The sequence below is a fragment of the Haliotis rufescens genome, unplaced genomic scaffold (genome assembly GCF_023055435.1).
Source record: "Haliotis rufescens isolate VD_foot unplaced genomic scaffold, xgHalRufe1.0.p SCAF_7, whole genome shotgun sequence".
Lineage (NCBI taxonomy): Eukaryota > Metazoa > Mollusca > Gastropoda > Lepetellida > Haliotidae > Haliotis > Haliotis rufescens.
In genome coordinates this window covers 52,919,811-52,940,773 of record NW_025964361.1, presented here as the reverse complement: position 1 = coordinate 52,940,773, position 20,963 = coordinate 52,919,811, and the positions used below count along the sequence as shown (strand labels likewise).

General features: G+C 41.3%; 1 protein-coding gene across 3 annotated transcripts; it reads right to left on the bottom strand.

Moving 5' to 3' along the window:
- Positions 1 to 4,263: 4,263 nt before the first annotated feature.
- On the bottom strand, positions 4,264 to 19,549 carry LOC124133766 (alpha-glucosidase-like). 3 transcript variants are annotated; one of them, XM_046498291.2, is made up of 11 exons: positions 19,394 to 19,549; positions 18,741 to 18,891; positions 15,396 to 15,575; positions 14,328 to 14,482; positions 13,743 to 13,868; positions 12,872 to 12,997; positions 10,371 to 10,486; positions 9,436 to 9,619; positions 8,480 to 8,665; positions 5,847 to 5,981; positions 4,264 to 4,939 (listed from the first exon to the last, which is right to left on the bottom strand). In XM_046498291.2, exons 2-11 carry the CDS (start codon positions 18,856 to 18,858, stop codon positions 4,595 to 4,597), a joined length of 1,671 nt encoding a protein of 556 aa, XP_046354247.2. In that variant the 5' UTR covers positions 18,859 to 18,891; positions 19,394 to 19,549; the 3' UTR covers positions 4,264 to 4,594. The 3 variants fall into 3 exon arrangements, with proteins under 3 accessions (XP_046354247.2, XP_046354245.2, XP_046354246.2); XM_046498289.2 differs by lacking the exon at positions 19,394 to 19,549 and having other exon boundaries at positions 18,741 to 19,330; XM_046498290.2 differs by lacking the exons at positions 13,743 to 13,868; positions 19,394 to 19,549 and adding an exon at positions 13,571 to 13,696 and having other exon boundaries at positions 18,741 to 19,330.
- Between the last annotated feature and the right edge of the window lie 1,414 nt (positions 19,550 to 20,963).

The window sequence follows — 20,963 nt, the reverse complement described above, 5'->3', positions numbered from 1 at the left end:
TTTGTTCAAATAGTAAAAAATCTGTTTCCAATGTACTGGCAGACTGTAGCAAAGTGAAACCCATATGGCAAAAACTGGAAGAGTGGCTATCAGATGAGATTCAGGTTAAACTCACATTAACAAGAAAAAACATTCTGCTTGGATCTGATCAGCGACACAACGATCCTATAAATGTAATTATCCTACTTTGTAAATTCGTAATTTTTAAATATAGATATTCAAAAAAGGTACCGAACTTCCAGTTTCTTAAAAAAGAGATTTACAAATATTACATGCTTCCAAAATACACAGCTCTCATAAGTAATGGTATCGATAAATTCTACACATTTTGGTCATCTTGTCATCTTTTGTTTCCCACACAATAATTCTGTTCTCAACATTTGTTTACTGCCTATGTATTACATTGTATAGCCCATGTGTAAAAATGCAACAGAAATAAAGTTAAAAAAAAATAAAATAAAATAGTTATAACAAACGACTGAAAAAAAGAACCCACGAAAGCACTTTTTTATAATCGGTTTTTTAAATTTTATTTTTGTAATAATTTCAAAGTGTAAGCATTTGCTTTTTGTGCAACATGGTAACTACGCCAGTCAAGACGTAAATTATCTCGCCGTTATCACACCAAAAGACCGGGGTTCAATTCCAACCATGGGTACAATGTGTGAAGCCCATTTCTGGTTTCCCCTAACATATCTTGCTAGAATATTGCTAAATGCGGCGTAAAACTATACTTATTCACTCTTATCAACGATCTGCTTATAAACGATCTTTTTGTTAATCCCTATCAACAACAAATGTAAAGACGAAAATAGAAGAAATAGTGATCGAATCACTGGATCGCAGAGAGTAACATAAAATTTACCATAGAGGAATGGTCTGATTTTATACGTACGGATTTTGGTGTTTGGGGAATAGAAAACATTGGATTTCCGTTCTCGTTCGTTGATCAAACCAGTTTCGAATTTTAACTTGATCGCCATTACCAGAACGTTGTTGGGATAATTCCATGATCGCCTATGGACATTTGGTCAAAACAGCAACTATAAACCCATATGGAGAACCAGTTGTCAGTTAAAGAAAACCAGTTATTCAGTTTTCTTCTGACGTTATCGCTCTGTGTGCATCTTCCCGAGGCAAGAGAGTTAACTGTCTTTAAAAGTCCAGTTTCCACCCTTGCCGAGCTAGGCTTGAATTCCTGGGCTCTCGTACCTCTCGTATCACCTGCATTTGTTTCAAACAAACTGCGGCGCCCAGTCAAGACGATCTGATCGATAATCAAGATCTATATATTGTGATAAAATGAGTTTACATCGCGAAGTGCATCAAATCACGTGAGCACCTTCATTAAAAACATGAAAAGATGTAGAAAATATTTGTTGACAACGAGTTAGCGGTGCACATGTTTTGCAAATCCCGCAATCGACCGAAATCTGCATGACAGATTACGAACCGGATTTCGATTTCGGAGCGCGATTTTGATTGGACTACGATAGACTCGTTAGTCCAGCCAAAATGTAACTCCATAATACCAGCCTAGTTCGGCAAGGGTGAAAACTGGACTTTTATAGTCAGTTAACTCACTTGCCCCGGGAAGATGTCTGTGTGAGAAACATCAAATGTGGCATTTGTTTTCCTTTATATATTCAATTATTAAACGTCAACGCCAGAGTACAACCATTCTTTATTATTCCCCTAAACAGATATATTTTGGAGTAACAGGCAAAAGCGTTGAAACTTATATAAATGGATAACTGGAAATGAGTGTTGACACAGGTGTTCTCAAGCAATGATCCATAACGTATACAATACGGTAGTCTGTTGTTCAATATTACAACGATATTTGGAATGTGGCCAGTGACAGCCTGATGGATCAGATATGAATTCCCATAAGTAATATTTATACCGATATTGTCTCCTGTGACAACATCCATATGTTTGGTTCATTTGCTTGATTTGAAATAACATTTATGTAATCACAAATTACAGTACCTGATATCAAGACAATCCGACTATTAACACACACATGCATGTACAATACAAATTATTAAGGGAAGCTCCGTACATCGACGAGCAAGAGTTACTAGACCGTAAGACATGCACACGCAATGCTGAAAGTTTCAGAAAGCCTCGTTATGAATTTTGTGATCACTTCTGACAGCAATCGCAAACAGATCGAAGTTGACTTCGTTAAATCGAGTTCGTTATTCATTTTTATAACCATCCCTGTCCCACAATTAAAAAATACGACTAAAATAGTGCATACACTTGCAAAATGAAGCAATGTTCATTCAAAAATACCAACGAAAATAATTGTTTTGCTTGTGACTTTCTTACCGTTGCCCGATGACCTCCCGCTGACGCTGAGAGTAGATCGCACATCGAAGGTAAAATTCTGTCGTATATCCAGGCACGTTTTGCATTTGTACACACGTTTAGCTAGAGATCGGTAATATTAATGTCTGATAGAATTTTTAAAAATCGAAATTGTGAGGATGCTACACATGCAATCCTGCAGTGTGACGACATTTTCTTCAGATTTGGTTCGAACGTTGAATCGTGTTTGATAAATTTTCAAATGGAATACTCACGTTGGTACTTTTAAATGAATACTGATTCCCCTATTCAATTGTAAGATTTGAAAATAAATTGAACACCACATAAACACATTAAGTAAGCACTTACCGTTATATCAAATCAAAACCGCTTGTGCCTCGAACGTTTGCCGTACCTTCTATGCGTCGGCTGCTTGAAAGGACGCGCGAAAATAACAGCGCCCTCTATTACAAGGTGTTAATTAGGAGTAGCTTCCCTTGAAAAAAGTCAAGAAATGTTTCACAACGTTGTAAAAACGTTGGGCCAACGTCAGAATTCCGACCGCGACATTGCCAACCTTTGCCAACGTTGGCCCAACGTCTGACTGCTATCTGGGTTGATGCTGAACAATAAAGACAACAAACAGGGGCAGCATGTGTTACAGAGCACATTGTCTACCCTACATACGCATATATACACACATGAACACTGCTGAACACAAATAAAGACTGCTTTTATACCATTCTAACACAATACTATGGAAGACTTGAAAGGACATTGTCGCGTTGTCGCGCTTTGTTAAAAAATATTAAAATATGCAGTAATTATTACAAACGTCAAGGATTCCATACAATACTCACTCTGACCCTGTTCATGAAACTATGCGACTATACCGGTAGCTTAAACACAGTTGCTGTATCAATTTGTTAGGTAGATATACTACCCAAAAGAAGTTAAGGACCACCCGATAGTAATATTGTTAATCTGTCATGGCATGAATGAAAGAAAATGCGAGTTTCGTGGCCTAGTTATCATGTAGAATCCATGTACGTGTTGGGTTGTCGTATGTTTAACAATGGGGCTATAATATTTCTATGAAAAGAACACGTCAAGGCCTAGTATGAGGCAAACCAAGTGCCATTGACATGCGTTCACTCAGTCTAGATTCAACCCGTTTCAGGAAAATAAATGTATATTTTTCATTTTAAAAAAGTAGCGGTATATCATACTATTGTCATTGATGTTCATAACGAATTAAAAACCTCAATATTGCAACATATTGGTAACAAGGGCTGAGTTTGTTAAAATTGTAACGTTGTTTTGTTTTGTAATATTGTATATGTTATAATATGATAAGATACTACAATGCGTGTATTAGGTATGATCGGGGAGGTGGGGTAGCCTAGTGGTTAAAGCGTCCGCTCGTCGCGTTGGAGACCCGGGTTCGATTCCCGACATGGGCACAATGTGTGAAGCTCATTTCTGGTGTCCCCCGCCGTGATATTATGGGAATATTTCTTAAAGCGGCATAAAACCATACTCACTCACTCACCTGTAGTCACCCACTCACTCACCTGTAGTCACTCACTCACCTGTAGTCACTCACTCACCTGTAGTCACCCACTCACTCACCTGTAGTCACTCACTCACCTGTAGTCACCCACTCACTCACCTGTAGTCACTCACCCACTCACTCACCTGTAGTCACTCACTCACTCACCTGTAGTCACTCACCCACTCACTCACCTGTAGTCACTCACTCACTCACCTGTAGTCACTCACCCACTCACTCACCTGTAGTCACCCACTCACTCACCTGTAGTCACTCACTCACTCACTCACTCACTCACCTGCAGTCACTCACTCACTCACTCACCTGTAGTCACCCACTCACTCACCTGTAGTCACTCACTCACTCACTCACTCACTCCCATATGAAGTGTGAAATGCATTAATAAACATTTTATTTTCAACATGAAAAACTAATACAAAATACTTACAATTAAATTGTTAAAATATATTTGTTTAACACCGCATCCAGTCATGTTCCAGCTACATAACGGCGGTCATTAATCAATTCTGGACCACACAATCTGGTGATTGATCACTCACTCTTAGGTATAATGAAATAGCGTTCCCTGCCTAGATGATGGTTGGTATTAGTTGGTTTGACAGATATTAAGGTAAGTTGAGAAGACCCATATTTGAACAGATTCATATATCTGTGCAGAACAGGGCCCAGTTTGAAATCGAAAACTACAACTTAATAATATATGTCTTATAACTTAAGAACTAAACCTTGTCCAGGTTTCAAAGTTAAACTTGATAAGGACACACTTTTCCCAACGTTAAATTTCGCTTCATTAAAGTTCTCAGTGTTTATAACAACACGGCCGCTTTTGGCATTGGCGGGTTCGTTGGTGTAATCGGCTGTCGACGAATCGTGTCCGAGATTCATTGTAACGAGATATCGGCCAGTGTTGGCGGTACCTCGCACATAGGATAGTATATTATCGTTGACAACCGCAAATTGAACATCTGGATCTTGAAAGGCAGGGGCCTCTCGCAACGTTGCTAAAGATTTGTAAATATTCAAAGAGGAATCTTTCTTTTTCTTTTGTACCTGGAAGAGGAAGAGGTAGAAAAGATGGATGCAGTGTTATTACATGAGGATCTCTGCAGTAGTGAAGGTATGATTGTGAAAATGGGTGTTTCTAGACAACCGAATTAGTGTCAAATTTATTCTATATTTCAAATATATTCCAAAACCCACTCAAAACGGATAACATTTGCATTTACTTTGGCTAAGCGTATACTTTGTTAAAAGTGGCCTATCATTACGTTCATTGCTAAATATAGTAAACATATTAATCAATTGATTGGCTCTGTTTTTGATGAAGTAAAATCTATACAATTTCAAAATAAAAGAAAGAGGAACAACAAAGAATTCAGTAATATTTAGCATGATATAAATCGACTTACACACTGTCAAGTAAAATAAGAAATATTTAGATTAAGTAATTAATAGTATATTTTACTCCGACCTACTTATGAGTGAGTAAACTGTAAAATAGAATAGTGTGCCGTGACACAATGATCACATATTTGTTGTTCTATACCCATTGGTCTATAAACTTCTAGTAATACATAACAAAACAAATCGGGCCAGAGAAAAACAAATATCACTAAACACACAACCTATGATACAGGTAGGTAATACCTCTAAATGGAGGGGCACGGATGGCCCAGTCGTCTAAGGCGCCGCGATTCGCTGTAAAGAGTTGGTGTCCCTTGGGCACACCAGAAACCTATGATTGTGGGTTCGAATCCCGGTCGAAGCAAGGTTGAAACGAGTGCCGTAAAGCTCGAGAAAGCTGCTTTCTAATTTGGCTGATGTCGACTTCTTGTTACTCATATCAGTGATCGGTCAAAGATAGCGAAAGGTCGTTCTCACGTGACCCGTCATGGGATGTCCTCAGATTTTTGTTTAGCGGCAGTGAGAATTAAGGTCTGACTTTAATGAGATTTACCTGCACGTTGCACGTCTTGTAACCCGGATTGACGGGAAGCCATGGCTTGGAGGAGGAGGTGAAACCCGACTGACTGGATGCGTCCCACTGGAGGGGAGAGCGGCAGGGGTCCCGGGAAAACTCAGTGTAACGCTCCTGAAAAGGGGTTGCAAGAACGTAATGCATATATAGTCAAATAAGGACTGAAATATAGTCAAATAAGGACTGAAATATAGTCAAAATAAGGACTAAAACATTGTCAAATAAGGACAAATCGTAGTAAATAGTTATTTTAGAAATTGTTTCTGAAATCGTGGGTCAATTCAAATATGGTGTAAATTTGTGTTTTACTTATTAAACAGACGTTAACTTTAAGTTTTGTTGAGTTATAAATTTAGACTTCCACTGCGTATCATCGGGCCTGCACGTTTTTAAGCGCTGCACGTTTTTAAGCGCTCGGCCTACTTATGGATTTTACCTATTTTGATTACGTAATCTTTTTATACAAATTTAAGCCCAGGACAAGAACGTGATAGGAAGAATGAATATCGTAAGATTGATGAAACAATACTCACAAATGGAATGAGAGAGTAACACCTTAACATAAGACCTGACGCGTTAAAAACTGAAATGACACGTGTCAAAGAAGTAACAACAAACAAATATCGAAGTTATGCTAAGCTGTCCTATGCCTTTAAACGTGAGTGAGTTGGGTTTAACACCGCTTTAAATTTAACAGTATTCCAGTTATATCACGGCGTGTCAGCTTAATGTGGGAGGAAAGCCTGAAGTGATGCAGGTCTTAGACGTTTACAACTTCGGTGAAAGTCACGAACACGGGTATCGTGCTGACAAACCTAGAAACATAATCGGGGCGAACCGGGATTCGAACCCACAATCATAGGTTTCTGGCGTGCCCAAGGGACGCAACTCTTTACAGCGAATCGCGGCGCCTTAGACGACTGGGCCACCCGTGCCCCTGCCTTTAAAACGTCATATTGAGTATCCAGTATTTTGCCTACGTTATGAGTGAGTAAGTGAGTATGGTTTTACGCCGCTTTTAGCAATATTCCAGCAATATCACGGCGGGGGACACCAGAAATGTGCTTCACACATTGTACCCATGTCGGGGATCGAACCCGGGTCTTCGGCGTGACGAGCGAACGCTTTAACCACTAGGCTATCCGACCGCTCCCCTACGTTATGGGTCCAATGTGGCTTGTTAATGTGGAAACCTCTAATAGCGCTTGAGGTGCAATTATAGGACTGGTGCAAATTTGCCATATAGAAGCGTGAGTGAGTGAGTATGGTTTTACGCCGCATTTAGCAATATTCAAGCAATATCACAGCGGGAGACACAAGAAATTGACTTCTCACATTGTGCCCATATGGGGAATCGAACCCGGGTCTTCAGCGTGACGAGCGGACGCTTTAACCACTAGGCTACCCCACCGCCCCCTATATAGAAGCGTTCTTCAACACTTCTTAAAGTAAATCCGGTAAAGGAGACCAATCAAATCAATGTTTTAAGTTAATTTAAGCCCATGTGCTTAAAAGCGTTTTGTTTTTTCCGGAAAACGAGGGGGCTTAAAAACGTGCCGTCCCGGTTCTGACATTTGTCTGTGTTGATTCCAGATAGGCACTGTATTTGTGTAAAATCAATGTCTGTATAAACTTTCTATATCATGTTATTTTGTGACAGGTTTCTGAACAATCTGTTTACCAGTATAACATGGGCCGGAATCTCATCATTTATTAACAATCATTCGACTCCTTGCATCGGTAATTTCATCTGAATCAAAGGTATGCTTGGAACTGGTCATTCTGTGGAGTCCCTAGTTAGAAGCCGAACTCGTCCCCTTTCCCGCAAATTATAGGATGTGCGTATGCTTAGTGTTAGATAACCTGAATTAAGGTAAAGTCTTCGAAATCAAGGCGGTGTGGAAGCCTAATGGTTAAAGAGTTCTCTTGTCTCGCTGAAGTTTGATTCCCCACATTAGTAAAATGGGCGAAGCCCCTTTCTGATGTCTCCCGCCGTGATGTTGCTAAAATATTACTAAAAGCGGCGTAAAACCATACTCACTCACTCTTCGAAATCTAGTAAAATTAGTCCTGGCCATTGAAGGAACATTCATTGAGAAATAGCCTAAAGGTAATACGCCTAGGCAATAAACCCCAAGTTCTACGTACTGGGAGAGTCTAATTAACAAAGTGATCCTCTTCACTACAGGGGTTCGATTCGCCACATAGGTATACTGTCATATGCATATTGACGGGTCCCCTCGCCCTGATATGGCTGAAATATTTGCCATTGTAGATACACCCACTCACCCAAGCACGCACGCTCTCAATCTCAATCACTGGATTTCTGGGCCCACGATGGCCCCGTCGTCTAAGGCGCCGCGCTTCGCTGTGCAAAGTTGCGTCCCTGGGGCACGCCAGAAACCTATGATCGTGGGTTCGAATCCCTGTTAGCCCCGATTATGATTCTAGGTTCGTAAGCACCATACCCGTAATCGTGGTTTTACCGAAGTGGTAAACGTCTAAGACCTGCATCACTTCGGGCTTTCCTCCCGCATCCAGCTAGCACGCCGTGATATAACTGGAATACTGTTCAAAGCGGCGATTTAACAAAGTCACTGAATCCTTTGTACCTTTCCAAAGTTGATGCCCCAGGGGTCCTGTGTCTCCTCAAAGCTGACCTCAATCTCCTCCATGCCCAGTTCCTCGCCGTAGTAGGTGGTGGGCGTCCCCTTCAACGTCAGTAACAGCATGTTCATGACGTTCACGGACTCGACGCCGAAGCGTTTGGACACCCGCTTACGGTCGTGGTTACCCAGCTATATCACCAACAAAGGCAAGAAGACACAGGAAATCATCTTCAGTAATTCGTACTATAATTCTATTTCATGAATAGTCTCTGCCTCACTCTAATTCAGGAACACTGCATTACACATATATGGAATCACTTAGAAATGTGACGTCACACCAATGAGATTCAATGTCGAACATTCACGGTGTCACAATAGATTTTTCTGATGTGCGTACGAATGTGCGTTTTAGGGCCATTTGTTTTGTTTGGTTTTTTCGATACTATCTTGAAATTTCAACTTAGCATCTTGAAATTTCAACATAACATCTTGAGATTTCAAGTTAGTACCTTGAAATTTCAACATAACAGCTTGAAATTTCAAGTTAGTATCTTGAACTTTCAAGAAAAAGGAAAAACAAAACAAATGGCCATAAAGACTTCCGTTACGAATGATATGCGCTTTGTGAATTACTCTTGAAACTATTTCCATAAAATATCGGCTTTAAAAAATGTTGCTCCTCGGAACGATATTTGCCATAATACATACGCTGCATATCCTCATGTTTGGATTTTTCGGGAAATGCGACTTTTAATTTCTGATGTTTCTTTTTAATTTCTAAGTTATTTCTTAATTCAACCAAATCAATTAAATTGTCCTTCTAAATAACTGTCGTATCATCAGACGTGAAGTATGAATGCAGTCATTTTGATGTCCTGCATTTCGTATACGTTTTCACACAGGTTGATACGTTCATTAAACATATGCCCACATCTTTGTCAATCACTCTTCATAATTACCACAAACTTGGGCCATTCCCCGGCAGGCAGATTGTCATATTCATTACTGATGGCCTCCATAAAGCAGTTACCCCCACAGTCGGCCTTGAGACCCTCTACAAGGTCAAAGTTGAAGGGCATAGCGCCATAGTCATAGTACTTGTTCCTAATGGCCGGGGGATCATACAACTCCACCACGATAAATCTGTAAACAAATTGGAAAGACAGTCGGATAAATAATGTCCAATGATGTCTGATGCAATTCCTTATTTTGAGCACATTTTCCCTTGTTTTCTAAGTCAAACAATTGACTTGCCTTTGCATGTGTTTGTGACGGGTGCCACCTGTGGGGCAGGATACGCTCATCTTTTTGCGAACACCTGGTATCGTCACTATTTGATAGTCTTTTGCTTGTTTGTTTGTTTATAACGCCGCACTCAGCAATATTGCAGCTATATGACTGCGGTCGGTAAATAATCGAGTCTGGATCAGACATTCGAGTAATTGACTTCATGAGCATCGATCCACGTAATAGGGAAACGATGACATGCATCAACCAAGTCAGCAAGCCTGACCACCGATCCCATTAGTCGCCACTTACGACAAGCGTAGTCGCCTTTTATGGCAAGCATGTGTTGCTGAAGACCTATTCTACCCCGGGACTTCACGGGTCGAAAGTATGACAAGGAGTGTTGTCGATAACAACTTCTATATTATACATACACAACGTTTCAAGCTACTTCTTGCCCCTTCATTTGGTGATTATATTAACCCAAATACTCCTTGTCATATGTCCAACTTAAATGCCTTTGAAAGACTCTCCTCTCGAATTTACATTAAAAGTAGCAGGCACTGGCAACCATCACCCCAAACCCCTCTATATCACTATATATTAATCTGCTGGGACATTTCCATTTGGTAGTGCTATTGAAAATGTATGACCTTGATCATCTGACCTTGACTGACCGTCCTTGGCCTCATATTCGTCCATGACCTTCTTCCATCCTCTCACAACGTCCCCGATCTCTGGAAGGTTCTCAGTGTGAATGTGCGTCAGATACTCGTACTGGAACTGTTCACAAAACCCGTATGACTCATGTCAGTTGTGTCTAAACACCATTAGTCAGGAAATACAGAAACAGGTGCTTAGCTCCGTAATAGTCACTAAAACAGGTTCATGAGCTTCAAATTATTGACACTGTACAGTCAGAATGCGTGTTCTGATCCTATCAGCATAGTTCGTGAGTGAATGTTGTGGTCACGGCGGTCAGTAAATAAAAGGAAATGGGACATGTACACCTGTGTTTGATAGAATGACCAAGAGCAGGTCTAGCATTTTTAAATGTCAAAATCCTCTCTCAAATCGGGTAGCCTAGTGGCCGAAGACCCGGGTTCGATTCCCGACATGGGTACAATGTGTGAAGCCCATTTCTGGTGTCCCCCGCCGTGATATTGCTAAAAGCGGCGTAAAACCACACTCACTCACTCACTCACTCACTCACTCTCTCAGATAATTTTACTGCCTACAACACACCACATTCGGTCTCTGGCGGGTTATAATGTCACACTATCAACTAGGTTACTCTCCAGGAATAAACGGTGGTCGACAGTGTAGGCAAGGTGATAGTGGTACATTGTATAATCTGTTTCATGTGTTTCTAGGGGGCCGTAAGGCGCCGTAATTCGCTGGGCAGAATTCGGTGTGACTAGGAGTTGTAACATGTAACATACGTACGGCGGGTAGGGACAAGTAGCTTTTACATGTAACATACGTACGGCGGATAGGGACTAGTAGCTTTTACATGTAAGATACGTACGGCGGGTCGGGACTAGTAGCTTTTACATGTAACATACGTACGGCGGGCAGGGACTAGTAGCTTTTACATGTAACATACGTACGGCGGGTAGGGACTCGTAGCTTTTACATGTAACATACGTACGGCGGGTAGGGACTAGTAGCTTTTACATGTAACATACGTACGGCGGGTCGGGACTAGTAGCTTTTACATGTAACATACGCACGGCGGGTAGGGACTAGTAGCTTTTACATGTAACATACGTACGGCGGGTCGGGACTAGTAGCTTTTACATGTAACATACGTACGGCGGGTAGGGACTAGTAGCTTTTACATGTAACATACGTACGGCGGGTAGGGACTAGTAGCTTTTACATGTAACATACGTACGGCGGGTAGGGACTAGTAGCTTTTACATGTAACATACGTACGGCGGATAGGGACTAGTAGCTGTAACGTGTAACATACGTACGGCGGGTAGGGACTAGTAGCTTTTACATGTAACATACGTACGGCGGGTAGGGACTAGTAGCTTTTACATGTAACACACGTACGGCGGGTCGGGACTAGTAGCTGTAACGTGTAACATACGTACGGCGGGTCGGGACTAGTAGCTGTAACGTGTAACATACGTACGGCGGGGCGGGACAAGTAGCTTTTACATGTAACATACGTACGGCGGGTAGGGACTAGTAGCTTTTACATGTAACATACGTACGGCGGGTAGGGACTAGTAGCTTTTACATGTAACATACGTACGGCGGGTCGGGACTAGTAGCTTTTACATGTAACATACGCACGGCGGGTAGGGACTAGTAGCTTTTACATGTAACATACGTACGGCGGGTCGGGACTAGTAGCTTTTACATGTAACATACGTACGGCGGGTAGGGACTAGTAGCTTTTACATGTAACATACGTACGGCGGGTAGGGACTAGTAGCTTTTACATGTAACATACGTACGGCGGGTAGGGACTAGTAGCTTTTACATGTAACATACGTACGGCGGGTCGGGACTAGTAGCTGTAACGTGTAACATACGTACGGCGGGTCGGGACTAGTAGCTTTTACATGTAACATACGTACGGCGGGTAGGGACTAGTAGCTTTTACATGTAACACACGTACGGCGGGTCGGGACTAGTAGCTGTAACGTGTAACATACGTACGGCGGGTCGGGACTAGTAGCTGTAACGTGTAACATACGTACGGCGGGGCGGGACAAGTAGCTTTTACATGTAACATACGTACGGCGGGTAGGGACTAGTAGCTTTTACATGTAACATACGTACGGCGGGTAGGGACTAGTAGCTTTTACATGTAAGATACGTACGGCGGGTAGGGACTAGTAGCTTTTACATGTAACATACGTACGGCGGGGAGAGACTGGTAGCTGTAACGTGTAACATACGTACGGCGGGTAGGGACTAGTAGCTTTTACATGTAACATACGTACGGCGGGTAGGGACTAGTAGCTTTTACATGTAACATACGTACGGCGGAGAGAGACTGGTAGCTGTAACGTGTAACATACGTACGGCGGGTCGGGACTAGTAGCTTTTACATGTAACATACGTACGGCGGGTAGGGACTAGTAGCTTTTACATGTAACATACGTACGGCGGGTCGGGACTAGTAGCTGTAACGTGTAACATACGTACGGCGGGTACATCAGGTCGGTTGCTCCTGGGCTCGTCCTGGAAGATGTTCTCCGACTCGAACAGTTTCATGATGGCGTCCACCCGGATACCATCCACTCCCCTCTCCATCCAGAACCTCAGCACGTCCTGCAACAGTTGGCCCAGCAGAAACGACACGAAATTAATTAAACTGTGAATTGTAAACAAATCGATGACCTTGAGGCCATTGTAATCTTGTAGAACTATCCGCAGTTGAGCAGATCAGACTGCTACATTCATATATTCGGAGGACGACGTATCTAACGTCGAATTATGTGGGCCATATAATATTAATATAGATTCTACGCTGTTCGGGGAAAACCTTCGACTCTAGTCGGTCAGTCAGAAGTTTCAAATCAAAATAACAACCTCTGACGGTCTCATCAACAAGGAAGCTTATATTTAAAGACAAGTGCTTCTTTCTCAATCCAAACACACATGCAATGAGTAATCTTCTTTTGCGTTCATTCCCTCAGGGGGTTCAAATAATACATTAATATACGTATGTATGTACGAATATAGGTAAAAATGCAGATATTGCCACAGCAATATTTAAAGATACAGTACTTATCCAACGTCGACTTGTGTGGGGCTAAATAATAATAAATATAAACTGTATAAGTCGAAAAATCGTATTGTGGAACCAGTTCGGTTTAACTATCGGTCACACACTACACTCACGTTGATGTCTTCCACAACGTCTGGATTTCTAAAGTTCAAGTCAGGCTGTTCCTTAATAAAAGCATGGTAAAAGTACTGTTTCCTTGTCTTACTCCACTCCCAGCCGCTGCCACCGAAATAGGAAAGCTGAAAGGAAAGGTAGCGATTGGTTGAGGAGCCGTATAGAACTTACGTTCATGTCTTTTACTACATCTGGGTTCCTGTAATTTAGGTCAGGCTGTTCCTTCACAAATGCGTGGTAGTAATACTGCTTTCGCTGTTCGTTCCATCGCCAGCACTCCCCACTAAACACGCCCAGCTGGAAGAACACAGCATGGCATGAGTTGGGATTTTGACTTTTTTGTTTAAACACAAAGCCCCCCTGGTTTACATATAGTACGTGTCAGCTAAAACTTAAAGAAGAATATCTTTAAAAGATACCATGCCGCAGTTTAACATGAATACCCCACTCAGACACCGTATACTGACTCCGAGCCAACCAGTCCTTGTTTTACCCCCTTAATGCCGAGCGCCAGACAGGGTAACAACAAGTACCATCTTTTAATGTCTCTTTGTATGACGCGGTCGGGGATGCTACAACTCATTCAAACTTTGTCCATTATACCGTGTTTCCTCGAATAAAAAGGATCTCAATTAAAACGCCGGGTAATTCTATGTACAGAATTCTCCACAGTATTGCCTCTGCAAGGGGGGAAGGGGAGCCAGATGTACTACTTGTGGTTAAGGTGCTCGGTACATGGCGGTGGATTGACTTTACCCAGTTGTTCGGCGGTTTCCTCATTCCAAATGATGACTTGCCGTCACTCCACAGGAAGTAGTCCCTGTACTTCCCCGTCCCCTTCAGACTCTCCTGGAACCAGGGATGCTGGTCGCTCATGTGGTTGGGGACAAAGTCGATAATCACTTTGATATCTGAAATGGTCATTTCTGGAGATAGAAAATTTGTCATTGTCTTCAGGTTTCCCATTCAAACTTCAGGTTTTGAGAAAATAATTCTGATTTCTTTTCAAACATAAAAAAAATTTCAAGCCGGTGTCGACGTAATGGTTGTTGCTTAATTATGGTAGATAGTAAATTAGAAGTATAAAAACTGTTGTCCATCGGTCTCGGGGGAAGATGGGTTGATGTACCCTCTATGTTGGTTTATATTCCATAAGTTAACAGAGGTAAATCAATCTATGTCACCCGAGAGACCGGTGGATTAGTATTTACGAATGTATCTTACCGCACACCTAGTAAAAATGCAGGTACATGGATGTCTTATGCACGCATGCTTTGGTCACAGTAAGCCATTTATCCACTTCGTTCATATTTCGCATTCATCGAAGCAGCAAATGACAGAGAAGCGCAATTCCCCTCTATCTATTTCATTAGGGGAATATTGTACATATCCGGATAATGGCGTCCGTTGGTATGTTGTAAAATGTAAGACCCGTGAAGATCCGGGGTAAAATAGGTCTTCAGCAACCCATTCTTGCCGTAAAAGCCGACTATGCTTGTCGTCAGAGGCGACTAACGGGATCGGGTGGTCAGGCTCGCTGACTTGGTTGATGCATGTCCCACATTGCGAGGTTCGATGCTCATGATGTCAATCACTGGATTGTCTGGTCCAAGCTTGATTATTTACATACCGCCGTCATATAGCTGGAATGTCGCTGAGTGCGGCGTTAAACAACAAACAAACAAAAGGCATAATGTAAAGCAAACAGTTCGGCCCATTCGAGCTCTTTATTGAAGCGTCGTAAAAAAACAACATTCATGCTAGTTTTGATATAAAAAAAATAGTTTTAAAAAAGCATAAAAATACTACAAAACAATTACAAACCCCTGCTGTGACTTTCTTTGACTAAATCGTCAAAGTCCTTCAGTGTGCCGAAGATGGGGTCGACGTCGGTGTGGTTGGAGATGTCGTATCCGAAGTCCTTCATGGGAGACGTGTAAAATGGACTGAGCCATATCGCCTTGATGTTCAGATACTGGAAGTAGTCTAGTTTCGAGATGATTCCTGAAACAACGTTCCGTCTGTCAATGCTGTGATCGGTATTAGACATATCTTAAAATAACCATCATGTCATTTTATTTCAACACGTAATCATAACGTGTTAATAAAAATATATGGAGTGAGTGAGTGGATTGGGTTTAACGCCACTGTGGACAACATTTCAGTTACGGTGGGTATGTTTAATGTGAGGGAGGTCAAATACTGACACGTGACGGGTGTGGATCAAAATTGGGGCTATCTGGGTTTGAAAACAACGGATCTGGGTTTGAAAACAACGGATCCTAGAACGACTAAGGGACGCAACTCTGTATAACGAGTTAACGAATCTGTTGTAGTTTTTACTTTTTAAATAATTGATATGTAGAATATAGTGTTATTTCTCGCTAGAAACTATCCGTTTTGTCACAGATGCAATATTTCAAGATGCATCCCCTGTTTACAGTTGCATTCATTTTTACTGAACTGATAATTCGTGAAAATGGGGTCAGTGATACAAGGTCACTATAAAGCACAATGCCATGTGTGGTGAGTACGCTGAATAGATGGATTAGAGGTGTAACGCTATACGTATTGATATCGCGCTGGTCGATACATTAGCATGAAAAGAACTTGGAATATCCCGATGATTCGTGAAACTACATGACTCTACTTCTGTACTTGACGAAATGTACATGTAATAGAAATGGTCTCTATGTTTTGCAGACTGCAACCAGCCTTCCAAACTGATCCAACAATGATTGAAATAACATTTCAAAACCACATGGAAAAATGTGTGAAACCCATTACTGCTGGAATATCACGGAATAAAGCGACATCAAACCATGCTCACTCACTCACTCACTCAAAACCATTCACCTGTTGTAGATCATAACTTGTAAGATTTGCCTAGAAAAAGTAAAGGGCCAATGCAGGTTTAAAATCATGTAAGCATTCACGAATGGGTTCATTAATTTATTAGTACTGAAAATGGTGCGAATAGTGTCGTACTATGTACCAGTCTGTCAAGATATGTACAGTACTATGTACCGGTGTGTCGAGATACGTATAGTACTATGTACCAGTGTGTCGGGATACGTACAGTACTATGTACCAGTCTGTCAAGATATGTACAGTACTATGTACCGGTGTTTCGTGATACGTACAGTATTATGTACCAGTGTGTCAAGATACGTACAGTACTATGTACCAGTGCCTTGAGACGTACAGTACTATGTACCAGTGTGTCGAGATACGTACAGTACTATGTACCGGTGTTTCGTGATACGTACAGTACTATGTACCAGTGTGTCGAGATACGTACAGTACTATGTACTAGTGTGTCGTGATACGTACAGTACTATGTACTAGTGTGTCATGATACGTACAGTACTATGTACCAGTGTCTTGAGACGTACAGTACTATGTACCAGTGTGTCGTGATACGTACAGTACTATGTACTAGTGTGTCATGATACGTACAGTACTATGTACTAGTGTGTCGTGATACGTACAGTACTATGTACCAGTGTCTTGAGACGTACAGTACTATGTACTAGTGTGTCGTTAGACGTACAGTACTATGTACTAGTGTGTCGTGATACGTACAGTACTATGTACCAGTGTCTTGAGACGTACAGTACTATGTACTAGTGTGTCATGAGACGTACAGTACTATGTACTAGTGTGTCGTGATACGTACAGTACTATGTACCAGTGTCTTGAGACGTACTGTACTATGTACTAGTGTGTCGTGATACGTACAGTACTATGTACCAGTGTGTCGAGATACGTACAGTACTATGCACCAGTGTCTTGAGACGTACAGTACGATGTACCAGTGTGTCGTGATACGTATAGTACTATGTACCAGTGTGTCGAGATACGTACCGTACTATGTACCAGTCTGTCAAGATACGTACAGTACTATGTACCAGTGTGTCGAGATACGTACAGTACTATGTACCAGTGTCTTGAGACGTACAGTACTATGTACCAGTGTTTCGAGATACGTACAGTACTATGTAACAGTGTGACGTGATACGTACAGTACTATGTACCAGTGAATCGTGATACATGTCTCGCAACAAGGAAACATTTGGCAAAACATCGCTCTTCGAATCGATACAAAGTTTTACACATTTAGGGTTTTACATTATTATTACACAATATCAAAATACTGGGATACCTTTTAGTGAAACAATACAGTAGACACGCTATAAAACGAATTCGATGTCAGCGCGAGAGAGAAAGACCACGTGCAGCATGCGGACAATTGAAGTCATGACATGTAAGATTGAGCACCCTGTCATCCCCTGCCCCGGTGCGCACCCATCAGCCTGTAACTGCTATAACTGTGGATGCGACTTATCGGCGGAGTCATTTTGGAGCAGACCAGACCAAGTCGTAGATAGTTGTGGGTTGTTTGAATTGTTCATTCACAAAGTTTTAGACATAATCATATTGGACAGTTTGAAGCAGTATTACACATGTGACAGTTAAGCATACATCAGAACCATTTCTGAGCATAATAACGTGAAGATATATACAATGAAGGTTTTACTTCGAATGAAAACGTCATATCTTTCGCTCTTCAAATACAATTTCCGTATATAGTATTGCTAGTATCCTTGTGGACAATCCGCCGCCATTTAACCAGTCAAAAATCAACATAAGCAGATTAAAGGGGTGTTAATATAATTCAACTGTTAAACCTAAGTTTTACAATTCAAATGTAAAACCTCTAGGAATGTCAGACTAGAACGTAGTACCTCTCACAAGGTTACTGTAAGATAGTAAGATACCTACAACACTACAGGCAAATGTGGCAGTGTGTTTATGAGGCGATGAACAGAAGCTTGCGTATTTCCAAATACATAAAACCAGTCCAAAGCCATGGGAGAGTCCTGGACCATGCCTGTGGAATATCTGCCTTTAATTTAATCAAAACCAATCTAGATGTTTAAAATAGGCAAGTCTAGCTAGCTATATTCCATATCAGCATAAGATAAATATTAAGAAGGGTTTAATGTATATACAGGTTTTCAAATTATATTGGCCAAGCAATGGGATTAAACACGCACGCACGAACACACACACACACACACACACACACACACACACACACACACACACACACACACACACACACACACACACACACAAACACTTACGACCCATTAGCGTCCTTACCCCTTAAGTCTCCGATTCCATCCCCATCTGAATCTTTGAATGACCGAGGGTATATCTGGTAGATCACCGACGTCTTCCACCATTGTAGGTCAGTGTGCCCCCGCTTAGCATACAGCATGTACCCTCCAATGGCAGCTAGCACCACGACTAGCTGAACCAACAAAAAAACGGTACTGAAATTTTGTTTTTCATTTTGGACATCTTGTGGTCGTTCCTCACTTCTCGTCTTCAATGCTCCCTTCATGTTGTGTGACGCGAACGAGGACGAATCTCAGAAATGCTAGCGTTTTTCAAAATATGCTCTGCAATGCTGATCGGGAATATTACCGAAAATATATGTCTCACCGACAGCTCGCGATGAACAATGCACTCTCACCCGTTCTGGGTCAAGTCTGTATACATTTCACCTTATCCTCTAGATTCAAGGTAAGGCGATAGCGACCACAAATAACATTAACCTGTTTACGTGTGCATCAAAAGTAACAGTACTCAAGACGCAAAATTTATCAACGATCAATAGGTGTTAATGCATAAAGTCTTCTTTTGAACTGAAATTAATACCTAATAGGAAGTACACGTGTACGCTTTGGAATAGCTACACTATGTAATACGTAAGCCGTCAGCTGATTGGGGCGTTCTTCTTTTTAACCTACCCGAGATATGTGACACCGATGTTGTTTGACGAGCTGGGAGGAAGAGGTTCTCTTGTTGGTCTGCCTTATATATATTCAAGGACATGTGCTCATGGTGTTTGTTCGTGTCATCATATACAAACACTGAACCATTATGACACGCGGGGGTTCGTTCAAGCCGACCTCTAGTCACAAATGAGATTTCGTGATAATGATTTTTTAATCTCGTGATAAGGAAACGGTCTACACTGCAGACAAGGATCTGTATACAGTAACACACGATCCCATAGGTAAATTGTGTGTATACATAGAGTAGCACGAGGTGTCTGAAATTCGGTCGTGTCCTTGAACAGGGGCAGAGTATGTTTTTGTTTATTTGTTTGTTGTTTGAAGCCGCAGTCAGCAATATCCCAGCTACATGACGGCTATCTGTAAATAATCGAGTCTGGGCCAGACTAACCAGTGATTGATATCATGAGCATACGACGACATGCTTCAACCAAGTCAGCGAGCCTGACCACCCGATCCCATTAGTCGCATCTAACGTCAAGCATGGGTGCTAAAGGTCAATTCTAACCAGAATTTACGCGAGTGATTATACAGTGAGTGGGTGAGTGTATGTTTTACGCCGCTATCAGCAATATTCCAGCAATATCACGGCGGGGGACACCAGAAATCGGCTTCACACATTGTACCCACGTCGGGGCTCGAACCTGAGCCTTCGGTGTGACGAGCGAACGCTCTAGCCACTAGGCTACTCTACTGTCCCTAGAGTATACTAAACAATGGGGATAGAGTATATACTGCACCTATTAGCTTAGTGAACGATTTAAAACTTCGATCGTTTTCTTTGAAGATTTAAAGATTTACTGGTATTTGATTGGGCTAAATGTGGACCATATGTTCTTCCTTAAGATATTTTTAAATTAAAGATTTATAAATAAAGATCGTGTTCTTTACATGAGTTCTGTTGAAATGTTATTTCCATCCCTCTTGAGTTGTAAATCGGTCCGAAAGGGAAAAAATGAGTGACTATTTTTTATAATCCAATACGTATGAAAACTAAAAGAACTTGTTTTAGTCTGTCTTAAGACAAGTTGTTTGTCAACTTGAATCGTTCAGTGAGTTAAATTATATAAATTATGTGTAATGTATGATCATACGTTTGCCTTTGAGTAAATGTATGTATATAATTTCTACAGTGAACATGGGCGAGATGGGGTATGTACATAAAAATGAAAAGACCCACAGCATCCCTAATCCAAATCAATAAATTGATGATCATATATTTTATCACGCTTCAGATACAGCAATTTTAACATTGCAGTATATACAGGAAGACACCATTCTACACCCCATGAAGAAACACTCTGGTCATATTGTCTCAGTAAGGGAAAATATTTTGCTGAAGTTGAATTGAATATTTTGTTTGTGTGTGAATTTTATAATCTCCCAAGATAAATACATAACCATCCCATCCATACACTCCTTCATATATTGATTTCATCACAAGATTATGAAATATTGCATAACATAAGTGTATTCCTCTTGAAGGTTAATCTAATAAGAAATACTGTTCCTTAAATTCGTT